This window comes from Salminus brasiliensis, chromosome 16 (assembly GCF_030463535.1).
Source record: "Salminus brasiliensis chromosome 16, fSalBra1.hap2, whole genome shotgun sequence".
NCBI lineage: Eukaryota > Metazoa > Chordata > Actinopteri > Characiformes > Bryconidae > Salminus > Salminus brasiliensis.
Window position 1 is genome coordinate 23,546,403 of NC_132893.1, and position 24,961 is coordinate 23,571,363.

A 24,961-nucleotide genomic window follows, 5' to 3' on the forward strand; every position below is an offset into this window, starting at 1 on the left:
CTAAAGAAATAGCTTTATAGAAATAGTTTTTCAGTCTTTAGGTTTAATGATATTTATGCAATAATGGAAATATTATGATATCTAACATTGTTTTGCAGGTGGAACGAGTGGTGAGCAGAAAGTGAAGGGTGTGTTACACAGTCGAGTGGAGCTCCACGTATGTCATGAACATCAACAAAATGCATCAAGAGTGGAATGGTCTAAATACAGAAGTCCAACTTCAAAGCGTCTGTTATATTTGTTTAAAAAAAACAAATACTTCATGCTTTTGCAACTGCTGCCAAAATATTCATTTTGATGTACAGAATATGAGTCTGATTTTGGTCAGTCTGACAGCAGAAGATGAAGCTGTTTATGAGAAGAAACTATTGTTTTCCAATCAAACTATAAAGTGTAACATCACGTTATCTTTACTATGTGAGTATGCCTGACTGTAGCACACAGTGTTTGAGTTTTGTTCTGAAATGACTGGATTTTTGTTGATTTGCTGGATTGTTGAGAAAGTAGAAGGTGATTAACCTCGGCTGTGTTTTCTGGTTTTAGCTCCTCCAGCTGCATTAAGGATAGCTGTGAACACTTCTTGCTACACTCTGACCCTGAGGTGTGAAGTGAGAGGAGAGTTTCTGAACCTGCACTGGTTGCGGGACAGCCTGCCACTGCCAGATGACCAGAGAATCAGCCTCAGTGAGAGGAACATGACTGTGCATGTGTCTAACCTGAGCAGGTCAGACTGGGGCAGGTACACCTGTCAGGTTTCCAATGCAGACGGAACATCAGAGGCACATGTGAACATCTCAGGTCAGAAATGAGCAAGAAACAATGTCTTCATTTGAGGCCAAATGGGCAAAGTTAAAAAAAGTATCATGGTGCAGAGAAGTAGAAATGTGATGTAAATGTAAATGTTATTAACCCATTGAGACCCTGCCTCCTCATATGGGGATAATTTAATAATAATTATACAACCAAACAACCACAGTGCTATTTTTCTTCTTTTTATTGTCCGTCTGGAGAGCCACATACACTGGATAGTGATGGATTAGGCTCATTTCTGTTTCTATAGCACTTTATGTAAAAAAAAGCATAGCAGCAGTAGTCATTTACTCATGGTTTGAAACACTACTTTGGAGCACTTATACTGTATTCTTTTTCTTCTAGGTGAAAACACTACACATTGTCAGGACAGCAGTACTGCACATACTATAAATATCCTGTACTTTACCGGAATCCCCACCATACTTTTGTGCATCATTTTTATTTGCATCTATATATACGGTAATTTCCCATTTTTTACCAGTCACATTAAATCATGTATTTTTAATGGCAATATTAATATTTTGTTTTATTTAATTGCAATATCAAGTCTTCATGTCTGCCCATTTCTCCTACATCTAACATGGCGACTACAAAAACGACTGTTCAGTTGCCATCTAACATATATTCCAGACTTTGACACATGCCATTTTTGCTTGCTTTTTAAAATATTTTGTTTGTGCCAATTTTCCCCTTTTTTTCAAATTTGGTACTGCTGATTAACCCACACGTTCATCACTCCCCTGAAAACTAGCAATACTCCCAACACTAGGAGGGTAAGGCTTAACACATGTCTCCTCCAAAACATGCAAAGCCAGCCACCACCTCTTTTCCGGGTGAGGTGCGGCATTGCCAGGCAGCCATCATGCTTGGAGGAGCATCATCTAACCATCCAGAGAGAGCACAGCCAGTTGTGCCCTCTTGGACTACGACTGCTGATGGCAAAGCAGAATGGCTTAGGATTTGAACTTGTGCTCTCCAGGCCATAGCGGAAGCTCACTAGATATAGGCCACCCACATGTTCTATTCTTACAAGATGACTGACATTATTTGCATCATCAGTAAAATGGTCACAATGCTTTGGCTCATCGGGGTATGGGCTTGTTATGACTTATTGACTGCACAATGATTGTAGAATTTGTGCTGTTTAACAAACGTCATACAGAATTCTGATGTTTTATGTTACCTGTCATGATGGTCACTTTAACACACACAGCGGATGGTTCAGCTCTTTTCTTTTTTAAGTAATCTTATGTCCTGTTGTTTTTCACAGTGTGCAAAAATAATCAGCTCGTATCTTCTCAGGTAATAAATGAAAATCATATGATTATTTACGTTCTCTTCCTAGTCTGCGTCAGTTCCTTGAACACATATTGTCTATGTATGTTTCATTTGTCCATGTATTTTCTTAAGCTAGAAACTTTAAATGTGGAATTTTTGCCGTACTTCTACTTCATAAAGACGAAAGCTTCTCAGCACGCCACAGATAAAGGACAACTTGCTGAAGACTTTACTGAAATCTTGTACATCCCTGTGGAAGATGAAGAAGCACAGCCCTCAAACCACGAGCTAATGACAACACAGGTCTGAACAAAGGTCTCATGAGAGACCGACGCATTCTACTTTTTACACTGCAAAACTGATTATTGAATTAATTCAACTGTCATCAACTGTCAAACTGTCATTTCCCCTGGGTGTCCAGACAGCAGTGTCGTTCGCTGTCTTCAAAAGCCGACCGGAGGCTCATCTCTTCCAAGAGTACTTGGGTGAAGTGTAGTACAGAGTATCGTGGTCTCCATACTGACTTTTGTGTTTAGTAGCATATAAGCTGAAAGGTATTTTTTGGATCCTAGTCTATACAAACTAGCTAAGGGTATTTTCTAAGTAAACAGCGAAGGACTTTTGTAAGTCGCTCTGAATAAGAGCGTCAGCTTAATGCGTTAAATTAATTTCCACAATGAATAACTTATGTGCTATCAAGTCATTTAAATTTACAATAAATGGCATTTAGCACATGATTCTCTCCAGTGCGACTTACTAAGGTTCTTTACTGTCTGACTGCCGACTTTAGAGATACTTCTAGACTTAGATCCTGCCAATTACAAAAGTCATACCCAGATACAAGAGACGCACAATATACCACAGCTATGTACATACACAAGCCTTTAGTAACTGCAGAGTAAGTGCTGATTCCGGCTGTTCGGACACCCAGGGGAAGTTCGTTCCACCACTTTGGTGCAAGGACAGAGAAAGTCTACAGCTGTGTCTCAAACTCAGTCCTATTCGCTATCCCCTTAATGTGTAAACAGGGAAAAATATGGAACAGAATCAGGTTTCAGACACCTGGTTATGTTCAAATTGCATCACATAAACAACGGTCTGAGCAACGGTCTTCCTCATGGAAGCTGCAAGTGAATCTTTAAAGGTTTTCCATATGTGTTTAGTGACGAGCATTGATCCCCCTTGAGCTGGCACAACATATCTGACCATTCGAGGCATGGACTTCAGAAGACCTCTGTGTGTCCTGCGGCATCTGACACCAAGACAGCAGCAGATCTTTTAAATCCTTTAAGTTGTGAGGTGGGGCCTCCAGCTTGATGTTTTGGAGATGTTCTGACCCAGTCACAATTTGGCCCTTGTCAAAGTGGCTCAGATCCTTATGCTTGCCCACTTTTCCTGCTTTTAACAACACATCACTGTGAAGAACTGACTGTTCGCATAGTGCCTAATATATCCCACTCTTTGACAGATGTCACTGTAGATGAAGATAATGTTTTTCACTTCACCTGCCAGTAGTACTTATGTTATGGCTGCTCAGTGTATGTGTTATACTTTCTTTAGCCTTTTACCACAAAGGAAGTTTGGCAGAGGAAGAGATTTATGTATTTTAGCTTTTGGTGAGCACAGAACCCTGTCAGTTTTCTGCATTCCTCTAACACAACACATCCAGGGGTTGTTTCTCTATTTTAGTCTTTCATCCTTGTAAAATCTACAAGCTGAGTCAAACACAGGTTACATGTATTCATGGAAGGTCTTGAAAGATTTGCACTTTTCTGAGTGTTTTTAATGTTTGGATGCTTCTATATAGTGCTGTCATAGTATAGTGAAGGAGACAAGCTACATTTTCTTCAGTTACATTGTAGTAATTACATTTGTAGTTTATTTGCGATACAGTTTAGCAGCAGAGACTTCATTATTTACTATTGCTGAACTCCACTGACCCAGAAAACAGTGTTGTTTTATACAGTTTGTTTAGGAGTCAAATCAGACAGTGCATGTTGATTAGTAACAAAGAACTCTGATGTGTCCGATTCCTGACGAATGCAATGACTTGAGAAGCCTGATAGGAATTACAAAATAGCAAACTTCCTGAGGCCACATGTCCTCCAAGTATAAACATCATGAATTTGTAATGTAATAAACAACTGCCAGATTCATATTATTTCAAACATTATTTATGTACAAAAGTATTGGGCCAACTTCTCATGTGTTGTCTTCTGAAATCAAGAAAATCAAGTTTTTGTATCCTGTCCAGGGAAGGCTGATGCACTGATGAGCCTTACTGTGAGAATTTGATATATATATATATATATATATATATATATATATATATATATATATATATATATATATTTATATAACATTTGCATATATTCAGATGTATGTATTCATAGAGTATATCCCCTGTTCCAGCTTCTGCTCATTTGCTTACCATCCTACTGTATCTACTATATTTTTAGTATTTTTGCTTGAACTGTGTTTTTGCTGACCTTATGGTTAAATACACTTTTATGGCAATTAAACCTACAAGTAAACTCAATATTTGAGTGTGTGTTACTGTCAGTTCTAATCAGTGATCTAAAACCACACCCCAATCCCAACATTTAGACCCCATTTGCACCTGGTCACTTCATCCGTCTTGAGTATCAGGATTTTATGTGCCAAGCCACATAAAAGTGAAAATGTAAACGCACCCAAGATTAATTTAAAACAGATACGATCACTTAAACCATTTCATGCATTCGACCACTAAGTGTAAATGCAAGTGGCTAAAATCTTCATATCTGGATTGCATCAGGATGCAATCCAGATACTAGTCACAAGAAGTGACCAGGTGTAGACAGGGTCTTAGCCCTGTGAGTAGAGAGAAGCTAAAACAGCTGGACACAGAGAGTAAAAATACAAAATCAAACCCTCAACACAAAGGAGACAGACAGTCTGTGTGGAAAAGTCTCACCAAAGCTTTAATTTACATTAGTAGAGATGGAGGCTGAGTGTAGAGCCTTCACATACGCCTAAAGCAAAGTTGTTGTCGTTTTTTTTAATTGTGATTCTTCAAAGCAATCTGGAGTACATACTGCAACATGATGCAAAAGGACACGTTCCTTTTCCTTTTCAGTTTTTTTCTTTGAAAATAAAAATAAAAAAAGAACTCATTATTCATTTAAGAACAGACGCCCGTGATAACTGTACAGTCCCACTCGTGTTAAGTGTGCTTTAAACGTTTACAACCATGGAATGAAGCAACACAAACAATATGTACAGTTGGAAAGGAGGGGGACCTGGAAGTGTTTTCTAGGTGCATTTATGCTTAATGAGATCTAAAAGAAATAAAAAGTGAAAAAAGGTTATGGCCTGTTTCCTGTCTGACAGACTAAAGTGCCAGTTGACTCAACATTATTTACAACATTGCACATTTTTAAGTGTAATTGGGGGAAATGACAGCATATTCTGTTTATACAGCACTTTTGTGTGCTAAGTTTAAAAAATGAACAAATAAAAAACACATTCAAAACAAACAAATGGAATAAAAACAACTTCCAAAAAAAGGGAGGGACAGAATTAAACTGAATAGAAATTATTTCCATTGTAACGTAATTTCAAGCTGTTGTCCTCTGACTCCGGGTGTGGTTTTCTGTTCTTATGCCCTATGCGGCAACCCTGAGAGAAAATACAATTGCATTCCAGTCCATTTTTACTATGCTGATTATTTTCAAGGGGGACTACATTGTACAGGGAGCACCATGAGGCTGCTGGGACTCTCGCTCCAGTGCACACAGTCTGAAAGGTGATGATGTCTTCTAAACACACCAAGCACGTCTGCTCAGTGTGAAATAAACTGAGTGACCTAAGCAAATTGAACTTAAGCTGTTTTAATGGAAGGGGATACAGTAATGCGTGGCTCTACTGTAACCAAGAATCAGTGGTTACTTTCCTCCTGGCACTTCTTTGTGTCTCCAAAAGTCACTTAAACTGTATTTAAGCCATAAACACATGAGCAATGATAATTACAGGTGTGATATGCTATAGAGAACAAGCACACTGGGGCAGGAGAATAATGACTTGATCTTAAATATCTTTGGAAGAAAAATGGTTAAAGATGTAAGCTTTTTCCAATTTATTAAGTTGGTGTGCAATCTGGAAAAGGTGGTACATTGGAATTCCAATGTGTCCATGATTTATACATGAATAAACCGGCACAGTCATGCAAAAACCCTGTAACTCAATTTTTGTCATTTTTCACTTGTTGATATAAAGTGGACACTGTGTCAACATTTCATAATGAATAGACCAATAGAAATGCCTTGGAATTAAATCTTTTTACACCGACATCCACTGAAAGATAAGTGGCTTTTTTCCTTCACCTGTAAAATGTTCATTTTGGAGATACCAGGTTTTGGCATGACAGCGACAGTATGCTACATCAACACAATTATTACCCGCAGCAATTCAACTAAAAGACACAATTGTGTTGATATATTTTATTCATGTTAAAAAAAGCACGTAAATTCAATGCATCTCATTTTCCAGTGTAAGCCATGCTTGCAGATGTCCATGACGTCTACACAAGAGCATTGTTTCTCATTATTCGCACATCCTCAGTCACCCACAGACATGACGACATCCACAAAAGTGGGAAGTTAGAGGGTAAAAAAAAACCCAGTTATTTCTTTTTAAGGCAAGTGGTGGTGACCAATACGTCAGCAGGCCTCTTGCCACGCATATCTCTCAGAACAAATGCTGCAACAGTGTTAGTGGTTTTGCAAAATGGCAGCCAAGCAGGTGTTTTCATCATGAGACAAGGATGTGCTTATCTCTTCATTGCGTATTTGCACTAAATACAGTGCAGATGTGTTTGAAAGCTACTTACACAGCATGACAGAATTTGCACACAGCTTTATGCAGTGCATGCATGCACTGTAAACAGGTGTGTGTGTGTGTGTGTGTGTGTGTGTGTGTGTGTGTGTGTGCGCAAGTATGTCAGGGGAAAAAAGAATCTGTCAGCGTGAAAGGCCGGATTCACAACCTCAGCTTCTTTAGATTTAGATCTTATATCTCTAAACACACTCTTAAAAATGAAGGTGCTTCAAATGGAAGAAGCACTTTTGGTGCCATAAGGAACCATGTCTGTATTAGAGATGTGTGACTGTAAGGTACCTTTTAAAGGTCACACACTCTATTAAAGGATACACTCTTACATCACCATCATTTCTGGAACTACTTTATGGAAGTGCTTCTTCCCTGGCATCGCCCAAAGAACCATCTGAAGCCTCTTTATTATTAAAAATGTTTAAAGGAGGTTACATGTTATAGAGTGGGCTCTAGCTCTGCAACAGCAGAACCGGGGTTATTTTCAGTGATGTCCTGTTTACTCAGAGTTGACAGCACTTAGTAACAATGAAAGAGTACAAACCATGTACACCACTGAATGATGCACATGGATGGTAAGTCATACGCTGCAGGTTGATGCATGAAATCATTACTTCCCAAGAATTTGGATCCTGATAATGGTGCTCTATATGGTGCCTATGACCGTGTTGAATGGAGGCAATAGTGATTTGGTGGGAATCTAGATCAGGGCTGCCCAGAGTGTGGCCGTGATTACTGTGGCCCCACCCTCCCACCTAATGAGAGAACTAAGCAAAAGGACTGTAGTGTATGCTATATAAAAGCTTTCCGTCAATCTTAACAATGGTGGAACTCTTTTTGGTGCTATATACTGTAGAACCACCTTCAGGAACATGTCCTTGTCTGTAAAGAACTTAGGCAAAGAACCATTTATGAACACCAGGCCAAAGACTATTTAAGCAATAAAATGATTCTTTGTCATGGTTCTATATAGACCATTTACCAAAGAATCCTTGAAGAACCTTTTTTTAAGTAGGAATGTACGGTAAAAATGAAAACTTAATTAATAAAAAATCATTTTAAATAAAAAACAATGTAGTGTAATGTAAAATATATATTTACTGGTTTGTCTTTCAATCACAAACACTGTACTTTAGCCCCCAGGACAAAACGTTTGGCCACCTCTGATCAAGACATAACTCCAATCCAACTCTGGAGTTTAAGAAATTAGGTTTAGAACTAGGTTCAGTCTGGATACACTAAATCTGTCTCAGATGTCAGATTAGAGAACAATGTATTGGTCACCACACTGCATTCCCTACCACACACACACATTCACACACACACCCAAACACATACACTCAGGTATTCCCTTGCTGAAAACCAGGGGCCACAGGGAACACAACAAAATTCCCACCAGAACTACATCTACCACAACACTGTATCTTACACCAGTAAAATCAGCTTTTTCAAAAGTAGTTTTTTAAACAAAGTTATACATTATCTTTATAAATATTTCTGTGCTGTTGTGCCCTCTATCAATATAAATAGCAAAATATAGTGTCATATTTCCTATACCCAGTTGTATCCCTTTTACAGATTACACTAATTAAAGCATCTGTTGACTTGTTCTGAAAGTTCTGTTTAGAAACGCAGCTACATTTACAGTTTAACAAGTTCAAACTAGAAATCTGTAAGGAGATGCTCGAATGAAGCGGATGATGAGGGGAGAAAATAAATAAATAAATACAAAAGCAATGTAGGAATAAGGGAAGAGAGATGAAGTGTGACGGGGTGGTTGGGGAGGGGAAGTGCATAGATCCCAGAGCGGGTGAGATGCGGAGCGCTGCAGAGAGAGAGAAACGCAGACCTGCAAGGGCAGGGCGGCGGCCGGCCACGAAGCAGGGCAAGCTGATATCATTACGATGATTTCCTCTGGGAGGCTGCGGCGGTGTAAAACTCATCCATCTTGCAGTATCCTGACCTGCGCGCTCTGTCCTTCCCTTTCAAATTCCAGCCGAAAAATGAACCGTTACGGGAAACAGCCAACGTTCCTTAATGGATTGGATGGATTTTTCTCGACGACTCAGAAAACTACTAACCAATAAATATACAAACAGTCCTTGTTTTCGAGGCCAAAAATGTTTCCAACACTTTGTGGTGTACATTCAGGAACATTCATATTGAAAGTGAAAAACAAAACAAACATAAACAAACAAACAAACAAACAAATAAAAGAGTCTTCACTATAATTATCAACAATAAACATTACCATAATAATTTATCATATGTTACAAATTATGCCTATGTGTTGTTTTTGTTTTTTGTGTTTTTTGTTCTTTTTGTTTTTTGCAGTCCAAGGTCCCTGGCAGGGCAGTGTATTCCTTATAGCTTTTCTTTGGAGGGAATCCAGATATAAGGTCCAGACTGCTCCTCTATCACCATCTTACATTGAGTGTAAATGTCCTCCAATGTGTCCGCTTGCACCAGTGCTATAAGGCAAAGGAGGAGGAAAGGAAATAATAAAGAGTTTTATTAGATTGCTCGTATGCACATTATTCCTCAGGCTTTTATTAACCTTCCACTGCAAGAGATAACAGACCCTCACAATAGCTAAATAACATTCACTTTGAGGGCTTAATGGGCCATTAGACACTTTTATTAAGCAGTGTGTGTCATATTCCTCATGCTTTTATCTGACGTATTCATGTAATTAAGGCACAAACAGGAGATTATGCATTTTACCTGCCAACTGGAATCTTGGAGATTAATAGGCTGTGAGTGTGTTTTTCACACAAATCCCTTCTATTAAAAAGTAATTTTCCTTCATTAAAACAACGCAGCACTAAACAGCGTCTCCGAGCAACACCCTACCTCGTTATCTCTGTTGCCGAGCACACACCTGCCTCCCCAGCTCAGTGTGCTCATTAATCATTAGGTGGTGCGGTTGTCCATAGATGACCTTACTGTAAGTACATCTGCACTGATCCATAATTCATGAGCCAATGTGGCCTTGTGGGCCCTGGTAAAGCGCAGTAGCTCACTGGTTCTGCTGTCGATCTTAGTGGAGAACAATGGCCTGCTCTGGTTGACCCTTGAGGCCATGTGTATGTTAACAGGACACTAGTATATGCAGATGAGGTATTCTCTAGCAGCCTGGAAGGCATGGCAGGTGCAGCTCATCTTTCTGTGTCTGAATGGCTTTGGCAAGTGCAGTTACCTGTGAAGTACTCCCCAAACTCCTGCTCCAGCTTCATGGCACGGTCGTATGTCTTCTTGGCCTGTTCCTCCGTCAACCTCTTGTTCATCTCCCTGCAAATGGAACAAGAACAAGTTATGAGCTTGCAGCACAAGCCACACAGCCATCAAACAGGTGTGTATGGTGTATAACGCATGGGGGCGGGAGTAGGAGGACTTACATTAAAGATTCGATGGATCTAGGCTTTATAAAGATGGCAATAGGGTAGAGTTGTGCTACTTGTAGTCGTTTTATGGCATTTCCAGATACGTCAAGTATGCAGTGTTTCCCCTGCAAAGGTGAATACACAAAACAAGAACATTGTTAAATTGATCAAATGGCTGAGACAAAGGGCACCTTGATGCTTAAAGTCAACGTAAGATCAAAATGACCTTGTTAGTTCATATACCTGGCAACACTAAGGACAATTCATCATGTCATACACATACATATTTGGACAAAAGTATTACTCTGGAAGTGTATAAAATCAACCTAGCCATGCGGTCTGCCTTTACAAATATTAGTAAAAGAATGGGTTGTCTGGGTTGATTTCACCATCAACCTTGGGTGGTATTATTTAGAAGTGGTTTAGGAACCACAGCAACTCAGACCACATAAAGTACAAACAGAGTACAGTTGCCAAGTTAAATTACAATTTACAATTCACGTTAAAGAAAAACTGAGGATTGGTTTTATAGTCCATGAACTCTCACACTGTGAGATAAATACAACCAAAACTGGACTCTAGATTCACCTAGGTCTGATGTGTGGTACTGAGAGGTTCTCTCTCCTTTATACTGACCCTTTCAGCCACGTATTTGACTGACTGGACGCTGGTCCCGTACAGGTTGTCATTGTACTGTCCCGCCTCAATGAACTTGTGCTCTTGGATGTCCTTCTCCATCTGTTCTCGTGAGGTGACAAAGTGATAATCTCGCCCGTCCACCTCATAGTCCCGCTTTGCTCTTGTGGTATCTAAATTACACAAGAAAAAAGTGGATCAATTCATTAAGTCAAATAAACTGTCATATAAAAAGTGTGTAACCGGCGTAGCTAAAGGAACAGCACCACCATGAAGACTAACATGTTTGATGCTGGTCATTGTTCCCAGATCTTGAGCTATTGACAGTTTGCTAAGTATTGTTATCGTGGGTTACTAAGCAACACTAGGCTCAAGCATGAATCTACATTTGAACATCTACAATGAACAACAATTTGTAAGGAGGGAAGCAAAACCTATGCTATATAAACATCAATAAACGTCCTGTTTATTGATGCCTTTTTTCTTACTTACCAGTTTGCCCTGAACTGTTATCCGCTTTTAAAAGATTTTAAAAAATGAACAACAATGATTAAAACAAAAGCATGCAAAGGATAAAAACACAAAAAGGAACAAAACTGCAACCAAACCACCAACATCAACCGTACCAACAACATAAACCCAAACCAGGAAATGAGTGAAATGAAAGCATTATATATATATATATATATATATATATATTAATCATAAACTAAGGGCTGCTTAAAGATAATAGTGTTGTGCTGCAGTTAACCCATCCAATCACCACACTATGACTGTAGTTCATGAGCAGACCTTGAAATAAAAGCTTCAGTAGCTTCAAAATGAGACAAACACAGCATGAGTGAACAGAACAGGGACCAGTTGAGTGAGAACAGGAAACAGACACTCACCAACGTTGGTAGATCACCATGCTTATCATTAGTGCCAACATCACAGAGGCTTACAGTTACACGAGCTCTACTAACAGCACTGATCAACTGAATAATTAGGCCTTGAAATGACAATGCCAGTCAATTTTAGAGACAAATATTTGCCAATTAGGCCAGCTCTAGATTAATAAACAAACAAACATAAAAAAAACCCACATGAACAGAGACTTTACCACAAACGTAATCAGTGTGAATTAGCTCTGCACACTTACGTGGCACACATGAGCCGAACTTGTCGGGGAATTCAGAGATGAGGTCGTCGTTGATCCTGTCCTTCATGGGCCCCAGAATAATAACAGGTCTGGCATAGCTGACTGTTTGTACCGAAAAAGAAGAACAAGCTTGTGGTGAGCAACAAAAACATCTGTCACATTACCTCTTGTTTAGTCCTGCTGGTGGTTAATGCCACATGGTGGGTTTCACACAGTAGGTGAAGAAGGGGCCTATGCTTACTCTCTTGTCGAATCACAGGCTCATAGGACAGGATCAGGTCCTCTTGGCTCCCTGAAGAGAGAGAGAACACAAACACATCCACTGAGCACAAACTCTGCTTGCATCACCCATAGGCTCTGTGTGTGTGGGGGTTTGTTTTTATACATTTGTAGGACAAAAATATCCATAGTAAAAAACAGAAATTACCTACAGTGTTTAGAGCAAAAAGAGGATGCTGATGTATAAAAAGTGCTTTTTATTTATTTTTTTATTAAAAGGGTAACACAATTGCTTTTTGGTTACTGAGCTTAAAGTTAGGGTAGGAAAATATTTATTACACATAGGGCTTATTATGTATGGATTAGGCATACATAATAAGCATGGTTATTCTTAGACTTGGTCATTTGTACAATACCATTGGATTTTTTTTAGTGGATGATTAGCCTTAAAAAAGGTCTGGGAAACCAATCCACAGTTAATTAGCTATTCAAAAGCTTGGAATCTCTGGTCATATTTAACATTTTGTTATTTTATATTTATTAATGATTAATAATGTAGACTAAATCATTATAAACAACACACAAAATTTTCTTTTTTTCAATATTTCAAGATTTTAAGAATAACAAGACATTTAATGCATTTACCTAGAATAGCTTTTTTCCCCCAGACCTGCTTTTAGAGCTGCTCACAATTTCTGAAGCATTCTGGATATTAATTTCATTATTTGTTTAAATTTTTTAGATTTAAGTTTGTTCTTGTTCTTGTTCTTTGTTCTTCTCATTACAATTATTTAATACATTTTAGACATATCTGCAACCAAATGGGATTCATTGTACTGACAGCATTGGTTCAAAACTTTTAAACTGCAAGGGATGTATGAACCCACTTCCTGACAAGGTATGAAAACAAGCATGTGTATGTGTAAAAAAAAAAAAAAAGAAAAAAAAGTGAGAAAGCAGTTGTACATGTTGTGCCCTTTGTCAAAGAATTTCCTTTCTGTGAAGTGCAGCTTCAGCGGGTGTATAAATAGGTTACTGAACATGTAATGTCATTAGGCACTCTGAGACAAGGACACTGTGCAGAAAAACAGCATCAGGATTTAGTTAGCAGCCATTGTGCAGATTAAAGAGGTGAACACAGAGCTCTGGAGGAATACAATGAATAACAGTGTTATTTAATCAGTAATGAAACTGGAGTCTGCCCACAGCGATGGTGCTAATCAGATTTCTTCGTCTGATTAGAGAGGCACTGGTTCAGAGTAGCCATTTCTGGAGTGTTCTGGACATGGAGGAGACTAGAAGACTCGGTGAGGAGCAGTAGCATTGGTTTTAATACTGTCGATGGAATAATTATATTCCTGGTCCTGGAGCTCTACCGACCTGCAGAGTTCAACACTGACTCTTATGGTCAGAAAGCTTTGAAGGTCTTCATTACCGGGATCTGATGTGTTAGATTTGTATATAAGAGCATCTCAGCAAGGTGGTAGATCCCCAGGACCACTCCTAAACATTCCTGATTGTGATCAATCAGACTGAAGCTAATCATGCGACCCACTACAAAATGGAGGAACATGAGCTACTGTTAGTGACTTCTGTTGATTTCAGAATGGTTGACTGTAGTTCTGTTTGGAGGAAAATTACACAACACGCCAGGCCTGGTGTCTTGGGAATATGGAGGCATTGTGTACCTGGAAGTTTAGTAGTCAATTCTAAAGCAAAATGAAGTTGCGAAGAATCTGAACATGCTTAAGCTTATGTCTAGGAACAGAGAAGGCAGACTAGTTATGGAATGCAATGCCAGTTTGGTTATTTGGCATGGTGCTTCTTAAAGACAGCCTTCTCACACCAAACCACTGAATAAAGGCACTATTATTTTCTATAACAGTCAGGATGATGGATGGACAGATCACAATCCCTTTTTATAGATGACGCTACAAACAGAAGCTACAGTCTGGACTGTACAAACAAACAGGTTGTTTATCATTATGATGGTGATGTTGCACTGCTGTTTTGAGGGAGCAATATTTGTTAGTGGTGCATTACATATCAGCAGGCAATCGATGTTTGATTTGTTATCCACTGCTATACTAATAAAGATGTAACACACTGGTAAACATCTAATTCTACACTTATGTAGTGCTCTAGGCAAGATATATACACAGTCATGTCAGAATATTATGACCACCCCTGGTTTGGAATGAACATGGCCCATTTTATCAGCTTCACCTACCATATAGGAGCACTTTGTAATTCTATAATTAGAGACTGTAGTCCACCTGTTTCTCTGCATACTCTATTTGCCTCTTTTCACCCTGTTCTTTAAGGGTCAGGACCCCAGAGGGCCACCACAGAGCAGGTATTATTTGTAATGATGTGTCATTCTAAGCACTGCACTGATGAGTGGATCAGACACAGACATGCTGCTGGAGTGTTTAAACACCTCTGTGTCACTGCTGGTCTGAGAATAATCCACCAACTAGAAATATTCAGCCAACAGCATGCTGTGACCACTGATGAAAGACAGTGACCAACACAAAAATGAAAGGATGACCAACACAACATGTGCAGAGACAGATGAGCTTCTGTCTCTGACTTATCTAGTGCTCTAGGCAAGATATATACACAGTACATACATCTACAAGGTGAACCAACAAGGTAGAACTGTGTCTAATAAAGTGGGCAGTGAGTGGACACAACTCCAGAGACCATTCGTACCAGCGTAACACAATAACACACCACCACCAAGTCAGTATTGATAGCATGTCAGAGCTGAGAATGACCCACCACCCTCAAATAATACCTGCTCTGTTGTGGTCATGTGGATTCCTGACCATTGAAAAACAGGGTGAATATATATAGAAACACCCACCACTGCCTGTCCTGTCACTCCTTCCTGCTGCCTGCCTTCCTGACTTCCTTACTGCCTCTCCTGTCTCACAGCCTGTCTCCCAGCTCAAGGCAAACTAGCCTCAGAGAAAGCTGACAGAATGATAGAATCTGACAGTGAGCACCCAGAGCGCACACACCGAACCATTCAGCACTCTTTCACGTTATATTCCAGTGTGCACTAAAAGGGCACTGGGTGTGTTTTTGAAATCAAATATCAAAAGCTTTTGAGGTGACCATATTTCTAGCTCATAACTGCCATTTAGAGTTAGAAGCTATGATGCAATAATATCTGATTAGAATAAAATGATTTCATGAAGTGAATAACTTATTCTAGCCCTAAATGTCCCTTCTGGACTCCCTGTGGTTCCAAAAACGCTCGCTAATGAGAAAGCTGAAATGTGAAATGTATCATGGCCAGGTAGATCTTGCTTTTAGCAATAGCAATGACATGATTTTATGATCATGAAAATTTGTTCACCACAGAGGTGCGTAAGCCATATAATTCGCACCAATATTATTTTTATGTAGCTGTAACGCAGCACAACATAAATAGCCCACAGTGAGAGCAGGGCATGCTAAAGCATAGCACCCACAAAGTCAAAAATACATTTCCTGTGTTTGACACACAGCCTCTGGGAATAAATATATGTATTTTAATGCAGATTTGTTTAGGTATTAAAGTTTGAAAGCTTGTCTGAATCCTTGAATTGCAATGTATTAATTTACCTAACTAGAATGAATCCTGCCTATGGGGTAAGTAATCCAGAGTAAGCCGGAGGAAGAAACCTTAGGAGGAACAAAGTCTATGAACTATGTATAAATGATTGATAAAAGTCACAGAACCACCAAGACTGTTGTACTGCTCAGGTGTGCAACATGACCATAATAACATAATATAATAATCACAATAACCATGGTGTAGTATAACTTAATATAATCATTGTAGTGATGGTATTTTAAAATGTTATATTATTTTTTAAATAATTTAGCAAGTGTTAGGCTGTGCTCTGCTCTCATTTACATTGAGTTTACATTCGCTAGTTATTCAAATATATGTTATATACTGACACTATCAAGGCTATAGTTGTGCAAATAAATGTTTATATTTGATTTACTGCACACAGTCATAAAATTAAGTCTGGCCAACGTAAAATGATGAAATAACTGATTACAAGGCACTGTTTGAATTAACAGAACTTTTTTTTTACAATGCATATTTAGGTGAGCCTCAAAAATATTAGTAATTATGCTGCAGCTGAAATTGCTTTAAATATTTAGTCTGTGCCCCTCCCACTCAAATTGTTTACTGTTTATTTTTATCTGCAGGTAAGAACCCCTCCTATCACATGACGTCCCCAGACTGGAAGATATTTAACATTGGAGCACTGAGCCCTTGCTGGGATTTGGACTTGATGATCTCTACAAACTTGCTGTTAGACTGTTGTGCTACTCTAGAGCTGTTCAAATGTCAGTGACAGCCCTCCATGGTCAGGAGTCTGAGAATAGGAAGGCATTATTCCATGTGATAGGGGAAATCCTAACCTGCAGATGGAAATAAATGGTAAACAACAACACAAAGCCAACACAGACTTAAAATTGCACAAATTGTTTTAGCTGCAGCTCATTTACTATTTTTGAGGCTCCTCGTAAAATGTATTGTTGACTAAAAATGACTAATGACTAAAAACCTTTTGACTAAACTAAGTTGTAATTAGTTATTTTATCATTTAAAGTTAGCCTGACTTTATCATTTTTACTGTGTACTGTGTACAAATCAAGCAAGTCAAGCATTTTTGATTCTTTAAAAATGACACAAATGCAAATGTATAAACACTAAATGTAATAAAAAATCACAGTATTTAATTATTTCTAACACAAATGTTATAAAAAAGAAAAAGTACACCGTATTGACATTCCTAACATAGGGGTGGGGGGTGGGGGTCTTTGAGTAAAAAGTAAAAAACAAAAAACAACATGCTATTGTTGTTACTGGAGCTAATTACATCTTCTAAAATCCAAAAAGGGTCGAAAGTCAGACAGTAAACACTGGATAATGTTAGATCTAGGCAGAGTGTTTGTGAAATGGCAAAGTTAAAGAAGCAGATCTTTAGATAAAGATAGGTTATTAAATGAATAACTAGGTTATTGCCATGCAGTGACAGCAAAAGACAAACTAAGGGAAATTAAGATGCAGGTAGACTTGGGACTGAGGACAACCATTCCATCCTGAGCCCTACACCTCCATGTCAACCTTCCCTACAGACTTGAAGGTGTTACTGTTGCAACAGAAAAAGACATAGCCCAACGCAAACACAAAAAAAGTGTTCTGGAGGGGGAGGGGGAGGGAGGTGTCAAAGGCGGGACCATTCCTGCAGAGACTTACTCAGCGTCTTTGTCCCATACCCGTCGTCCCCTATTCCAGAGATGTCCTACACCAGACAGCCGTCCACAGAAACGGAGTGGGGGGATCAAAAAGAGAGGCGGCAGAGGACAGAGAGTGATAGAGAGAAGGATAACGAGAGAGTAAGAACGAGAGAGTGAGAGAGAGAGGGAGAGAAGGAGAGAAGAATAGCCGCAGTAGCAGAGTTAGAGGGAGGGCGTAGAACAGAGAACACACTGGCAACCCTGGAGCTCCCTACATACTCCTATACCTCCTTTCACCCTAACCAAGATGTGTGCGTGTGTGTGTATGGGTGCGGGTGCATCCTAAATGTGTGTGCATGTGCGAATGAGTGCGCAGCTACTTACGTTCTGAGTCGCTGCCATCTTGCTCGTCCAGCTCCTTGTTCTTGTAGAAAGGGAACTTTCGTGAAAAGATGAAGTTCTTTCTACGTTTGTCACTGAATGACTGTGTGGGAGAGAGAGCATGGGGCAGACAGGGGGCTCGAGATGCTGTCACATACACAGACATGCTGACAAAACAACATTTGCACAGAGAGAGGTGGGAAGGACAGCAGCCACGGCAAGACGGATAAAACACACCTGCAGCCTGCTCCTCCAGTTAATGCATCCAAACGCAATCTTTAATAGTTGCTCTTGCAGGGTCGGACTAGCTTTAGACCACTTGGACCACCATTGGAGAAATTGCACCTAACGACAAGTTTTGTTCTATTCTAAATTTGGAATGCATAATTTGTGTAATAAATTTTTAGTATGGTGAAAACTGCACTTCTAATCAATTATTTAAAAAAAAACAAAAAAACAATCACAATCACATATTCCGGCTTTGTGTCACAGCATTTCAAAGCTCTCATTCTAAACCCTGACCAATGACTGTATTAAACATGGACGCAGTGATTCCATTTTCTTTCGTTCTATAAAAACCAAGTTAAAACTGTCTATCATGTTGTCAAATTTACAACCAGAGTCTGTGCAGAAAGTGCAGATCCACTAAAACTCTGATGGAAAATGGGCTGTTTTGTCACAGTAAACATCATGTGACGACGATGGGCGGCGCTACAACCAGCTAGCCCTGTGGTCACTTCATTTTTGAGAGATGTTACACTGGCCATGTTTTCTACAGTCACTGGCTCTGACCTTCAGCCGCCAGCCAATAATGGCCAAATCTACGATATGGGAGACCTGAGGTGCTCAGGGACACCCAATGACTAATCATAACTTTACATAATGCTAGTTTAAACGTTCAGTCTGTTTTAAATGTATGCACAGACCAGACTAGAAAGTCTCTGTTTAAAGCAGCTTCATGTGATAATCAGCATTCCTTGCTCCAGGGTCCCCCTGCAGGTGAAAAGTATAAGGCAAAATAATAAAATAAGTTAATAATAATAATTATTATTATAATAATAATATTATAATAATAATAAATAAAAATAAGTTTAAGGTAAAATAATCAGAAACACCACTTATCTGGTATCAAGACTAAACTGAGGCTAAATGTGAAAAAGCATCCTTCCACTCAGATCCATGCAAAAATCATTTTAATCTGCAATCTTTGGCTCAAAGACCTTCCTCAAGGCATATTTAAGTAACAAATGAATACAACAGTGCCAAAACATTTAAACACAGCACTTAATTAGGCTTACTACATAGCACATGTGTCAGTCAGCTGAACTTGTAGTCAGGCATCATGGGAATTGTTGTCCATGATCCATTACACATCAAGTTAAAGACAAAGTGTCCACAAGGAAATTTAAAGAGCATAAAGCACTACTGTACATCGAAATACAACAAAAACCACAGGGCTGTTTTTAAATGTTTTAGCACTGTTGTATTCACTTATTACCTACCGATGCCTTGAAGAAGGTCTCTGATCGAAAACTTGCAGATTAAAATTATTTTTGCACTGATCTGAGTGTAAGGATGCTTCTTCACATTTTACTAAGGCAAAAATAATCCCCAAATTCATTCAGATTCAGATTAAAATTTTACCAACATTAACAATACTCATAAGCACACTGGTGGTTTTGACTGTATCAGTGTTGACATCACAGCCCTGGTTTACCATGTATAGAACCCTGGTTCACCACCATGTGAGGAAATATGAGTGGGCTAAAACAACCTGGTGGAATTTCCCTTTAAGAGCACTACAGTAGTTTCTTTTTGAACACCTAAGGTGTTTTGAGCACCAATCAGAATTTTAAATGCATAAACACTGAGTGATACGATTCTTGTTCATTTTGGTCTTAAGTTCTACCATATCCATTACTCTGAATATATAAGCATTGTCCATGATTAGGAGAATGTTGTATTTCCAGAGCTTGTGAGGACACGGCATCCTAAATCCACTAGGTGATCTTAATCTGGCCCTGCTGGCAACAGTTGCTATGAAAGAATGCATTTCTGGATAAAGCAAGGGTAGGTCAATTGACTCACAAATGTGACATTGCTAACAATGTTTAAACTGGCCTATCCATCCAATCTACACAAGGAATAAAAAATACATCCAATCTTTCTTAACAGTGTGACCTTTCACACTCATACAAAACAAAAATCGTTTGAAATGAATAAAAGTCTAGAAGACGTTTGTGTACAGATCATGGCTAAGTCAATTGCTTGTTAGCAGGCTTTAATGCTTAAAATGGATCAGTCACCTCATTATTCTCACTGTTGAGAATGCCAGCGCTTTGACAAGCTCATTGAACGGAAAACTGTCACCATAATCGCTGCTGTCCATAACACCTCTGCCCCGGCGGACTTCTCAGACAAGTCAAATGGACGGAAATCAAAACAACATGATCAAACGCAGAACACACTGAACGAAGAACAGAAGAGGCCTGAAGCTTGTTTCCAGCCATGCAGCAGCAGGGAGTAGAGCCATGCTGAGATAGACAGATAACGCACGAGAACAACTCGAATAAAGAAATCAAGCATGCAGGACGCTGAGAGGCTTTGGGGCTTAACACAGCGGCAGGCCGAACGACAGCAAAATAAACTACACAGCTGCTATGCTGGGATGGGCTACACCACGAGTGCAGTGTATGTTTACCTAGTGACTTTAAGAAATAGGCAAACTCCAAAAACAGGATATCTTTTGGAGTATATATCTCGATTAGAGAGTAGATATGAGGTATGGGTCTGATCTGTGCAAGTGTTAGTGTTATATACGTGTGGAACATTGCTTTATCCTTTAGTTTACATTAAACTAAAATTGGCTTTTTTAAGCTGAAATGTGTGCTGTTGTACATGCACATCGGCTTAAGTGTGTTAAAAAGGGCCAGACAAAGATTCTGCTTCGTTCTAGTAGTTCTAGAATACATATTCAAAGACTGTATGTGATTAAATCCTGATGGCAGTAAACCTACACGTACACATTCACTTTCAGAGCTTTACAACAACATAATACTGTTTAATGTAATGACTTTACACACGTTCTCAAACAATGATAATCCGACAATTTGTAACAAATGATGCAGATCATCTTCCAGCTGGCATATAAGACCATTACAACCCTGAATTGATTCCTCAGTGCCAATTTTACAAACTCTGCCCACATCGACACCACTCCTGTTGCCAGCGAAAGACAGAGAGGCAGCTTTAGAACCCATGCGGGAGATGGAGGGGCCTGGCTAAGCTGTTGCTATGGATACCTTTTAACATAACACAGGGCTGGTCTAAAATCTAGTTGAAAACGTATTCAGCATGTGAACAGCGCTGCAGCCCTGATTACAAGCCAGTGCACAGTGCTAGATTAACATACACTGTTCTGAGATTTTTGTTAATATATTGAGAAAAGATAATTTTTTGGCCTGATTTTACATTGAACTGGATCATCCTGCTGTGCTCTTGAAAGTACAGGGTGTGCTGCACATTTTGAGCAGAGGATGAATGTATGTGTGTCTGTGTGTGTCCAACCATCACTTAAACTCAATGTGCAAAAGTAAATGTAAGGCGGCAGAGGAGAACTGATCTTAAATTGGATAGACTGGACAGAGTTGAAAGGCTGAATCTAAAGTGACATGTGAAATTGGGTGTCACTCAGAGTTGACTTTCTCGTAGTCTATTCTTAAAGACAATGTAGCTGCTGAAGAATAGTTGGTAAAGCCTAACAGCTATGGATTGGCACTGATGAATCTTTCCCTCCTCAAACAGGACCAGCAGATCAACAGATAAGTGGCAGCGTTTAGTACTCACCCCTTTAGAGTCAATACTGCCAGGCTTTGCATTGAACTTGACTGTCTTTAGACGGGCTCGCTCTTTCCTCTCCACCCTGCCGCAGAGAGAGAGAGAAAGAGAGAGAGAGAGAGAGGGAGAGAGAGAGAGAGAGAGAGAGAGAGAGAGAGAGAGAGAGAGAGAGAGAGAGAGAGAGGAAGGGGGGGTCATAGAGAGATTATGGCCTTATCAAACCTCCACAAACTGTTTATCGAGACAGAAAGTGTAAATTTACTTAATGCAAATAGTAGTTTTACATCACTGTGTTCATTAGAACATCTCCAAAGCTCTAGAGTATTATTGATAGTTAGCATCCAAAAGCTGGTTTGGTGCTTAATCTAGGACAAACCTAGAACCAAGCTTTGTTCTTCAAACTAGCTCACAAGAGATCAACTACGTCCTTCAAAATGAGGAATTCTTGCTACTTCTTAGTGTATTTATGTTTATATGCATCTGTTGTAATGTGATCTGGTGTTTTGTGACAAGCAAAATATATTAAATATAAAAAATTATATTAAATATTACACTAATTGCTTGTGCTGTAAATCAGTGCACCGCTAAAAGTCCAATGGCACTGTACAGTGAAGTCCTGTTTAGATCACTCAGGCTAGGAGAATGTGTTTACATTGCAGCCTGAGATTCAGCTGTGGGGTGTGTTACTTTAGGTCTGAGTGGCAAAAATGCTGAACTTATCCATTTGTACAGTTGGAATCATCTGTTCTAAAGTTTATAATACTATAATGTACATCCTTAATGACAACTTTACAGGAGAACCTTTCTTAACTTTCAATAAAAGTCAATGTAAAAAGTCAAAGTCAATTTGCAGCATTTCTATTGGTCCATCCATAATGAAATCCTGACACAATGTAAAGAACTACAGCCAGATTCACATTATGCTAAAAATGGAAACACATAAGGCTTGAAAAAATTGGAGACACAACGGTACAGTGGCGAATTACATTTAAACAATTATTATAGGCTACTCAAAATAATTTAAAAAGGACTTTTAGTATATTGTTAGGAATGATGAACTGAGCAATCCACATAGCTTTAAGAATAAAGTTACAGAATTAATATCCAGATGTTCATTGAAACATCTAGGAACACCCTTTAGTGGCTAGCTCATATGTTATATTATATGCGCTATAGCTCTCCGTGCTTTTATTCAAAATATGACAAAAGATGCCTGATATTTGAATGCTAGTGTGTTATAACAGTTGTGTAATGCAATGTACCTTCTCTTGCTGGGGATAACACCCATCTCCTCACTATCTCCATCTGGAGTGACTCTCCGCGCCTGCCACCACTCGTCATCAGACGCGTTAATGACATGCAGGATGTCTCCGTAACGGAAGCTGAGACCCTGACTGGGCAAGCCGCTGTCCTTCGACCGTTCATAGTCAAACAGTGCCCTGTGAAGAGACCACACACAAACACACACACACACACACACACACACACACACACACACACACAAACACACAGTCATTTCTACCTTCCTAGTCTGCAGTAGTCTGTCGCTATGACAACTCAAATTGGGAGTAATGGCTGAATGTGTCTAAAAGCACACCTGCCAAGAGAGATAGCAACCTCACACAAATGCATATTGTCACTGTCATATCAGGACTATTTTTACATTACAAGTTTAGAACATCATTCTCTTGGTGTGTTCAGACAGGAACAGCACGTGCACATATACATACGACCTGCGCAACACTACCTAACACTCTGAAGGTGTGACATGTTAAAGTTACGGTGACCTCTCTGCATAAATTTCGATTTCAGTGTGGCCAAATTGACAATTTCCATCACGCTCTGAACCTTCTAGCAGCTGTGACTGATTTCCTGCTGTGAGAGGCTTCATAAATACTGGCCTGCTGTGACCTGCTCTAACAGCTCCAGCTCTGTGGTTTCTCTCTGATCCTGCCTGTCTCTCTGTTCTGACCCAGACAGCGGAAGGAACCAGCACAAGGAGCTCAACGCTGCAGTCAAATCTCCACGGAAACCCAACGCCCACTGCCATTATCAGAAAAATACCATCCCCCACACGCAGCCCTTAAAAACTTCAATAAATTAGGACACCCCAGATACAAGACCATCATTCGCATGTCATGCAACACAATGCAAAGCAACATAAAAACACACAATAATTAATTAAGGAAATACATTAATCACATCTTAGCTACATGCTTATTTAGGTACAACATTTGGATGAGATGGCTGTTAGCAGAAGACCTGTTTATGCAGAAAAGTTAATCTCATTTTACCTTTAATAACATGATTTCTCAACACTGTCATTTAAATCAATATGTTATAAATATGATCTAATGAAGCTGGACACTCATACACTCTACATCCACCTATTTGAGGACACCCCTACTAATGAACGCATTCAGCTACTTTACGTTGCACCTATTGCTGACACAGTTGTGCAAATGCACACACACAGCTTGTCTAGTCCCTGTATAGAAGTACTGCCAATAGAATAACACTTTGGAGCAGTTACACACAAACCTATTGACATCATGTCTAATGGCAGACCTGAGCTAGAGGGGTTTGAGCTGTATAGCTGTAGAACTATGTTCTGTGGAATGACAGTGCTCCGTCCATGACTTTTTCATGTGTAGTGCTTCAATAATAAAAGCTAATGTTCCTGGACATATTGGACATTTTGTTATCGTCTGGTACTCGTCTGGAAAATGTGGTATCATGCCATCTCTAGTCATAACCTACCATTGAGGGCAAGAAAACAAACACATAGGAATCTAGTTCACTTTTAAAATGACTTAAACTAATTTGAATCCCTTAGCATTTTGACTTACATCCAAATCATCATAATCTAAGTTTCTGAATGTATGGTCAGCAACATATTATTTAAGGAAAGTTTAACCTCTTAAACCCTAGGTAAATCATTCAATTCTTCAAAACAATTTTAGTATCTAACACTTAGTATCCAGTGTAACTAATCCAATGTCTACAATTAATTATAGTGTGGACCCACATACAAACTTACACAGCTTGAAGTGGTTAATTAAACAACCAGAGCCTGAGAGGTTTGGAAAACCTAAGGAACAGAAAGCTCAGAGCACTATATAGTTTGGTACAGTGTGATCCAGACCTAGTT

General features: G+C 39.2%; 1 protein-coding gene across 31 annotated transcripts in view; it reads right to left on the reverse strand.

The window, feature by feature from the left end:
• Positions 1-5,031: 5,031 nt before the first annotated feature.
• The window catches only part of dlg2 (discs, large homolog 2 (Drosophila)), a 297,266-nt gene continuing 277,336 nt past the window's right edge, over positions 5,032-24,961 (reverse strand). For 23 of the 31 annotated variants that reach the window (XM_072659057.1, XM_072659051.1, XM_072659049.1 and 20 more), the window contains 9 exons: positions 23,073-23,249; positions 21,820-21,895; positions 17,977-18,076; positions 12,362-12,412; positions 12,121-12,222; positions 10,980-11,152; positions 10,359-10,468; positions 10,160-10,251; positions 5,032-9,431 (listed from right to left, as the gene is read on the reverse strand). In XM_072659057.1, coding sequence (XP_072515158.1) covers positions 9,325-9,431; positions 10,160-10,251; positions 10,359-10,468; positions 10,980-11,152; positions 12,121-12,222; positions 12,362-12,412; positions 17,977-18,076; positions 21,820-21,895; positions 23,073-23,249 — 988 coding nt within the window. In that variant the 3' untranslated portion in view covers positions 5,032-9,324. Of the gene's footprint in view, positions 9,432-10,159; positions 10,252-10,358; positions 10,469-10,979; positions 11,153-12,120; positions 12,223-12,361; positions 12,413-17,611; positions 17,658-17,976; positions 18,077-21,819; positions 21,896-23,072; positions 23,250-24,961 lie in introns of those variants that run through there. The other 8 variants (XM_072659077.1, XM_072659048.1, XM_072659061.1 and 5 more) reach the window with 5 other exon arrangements.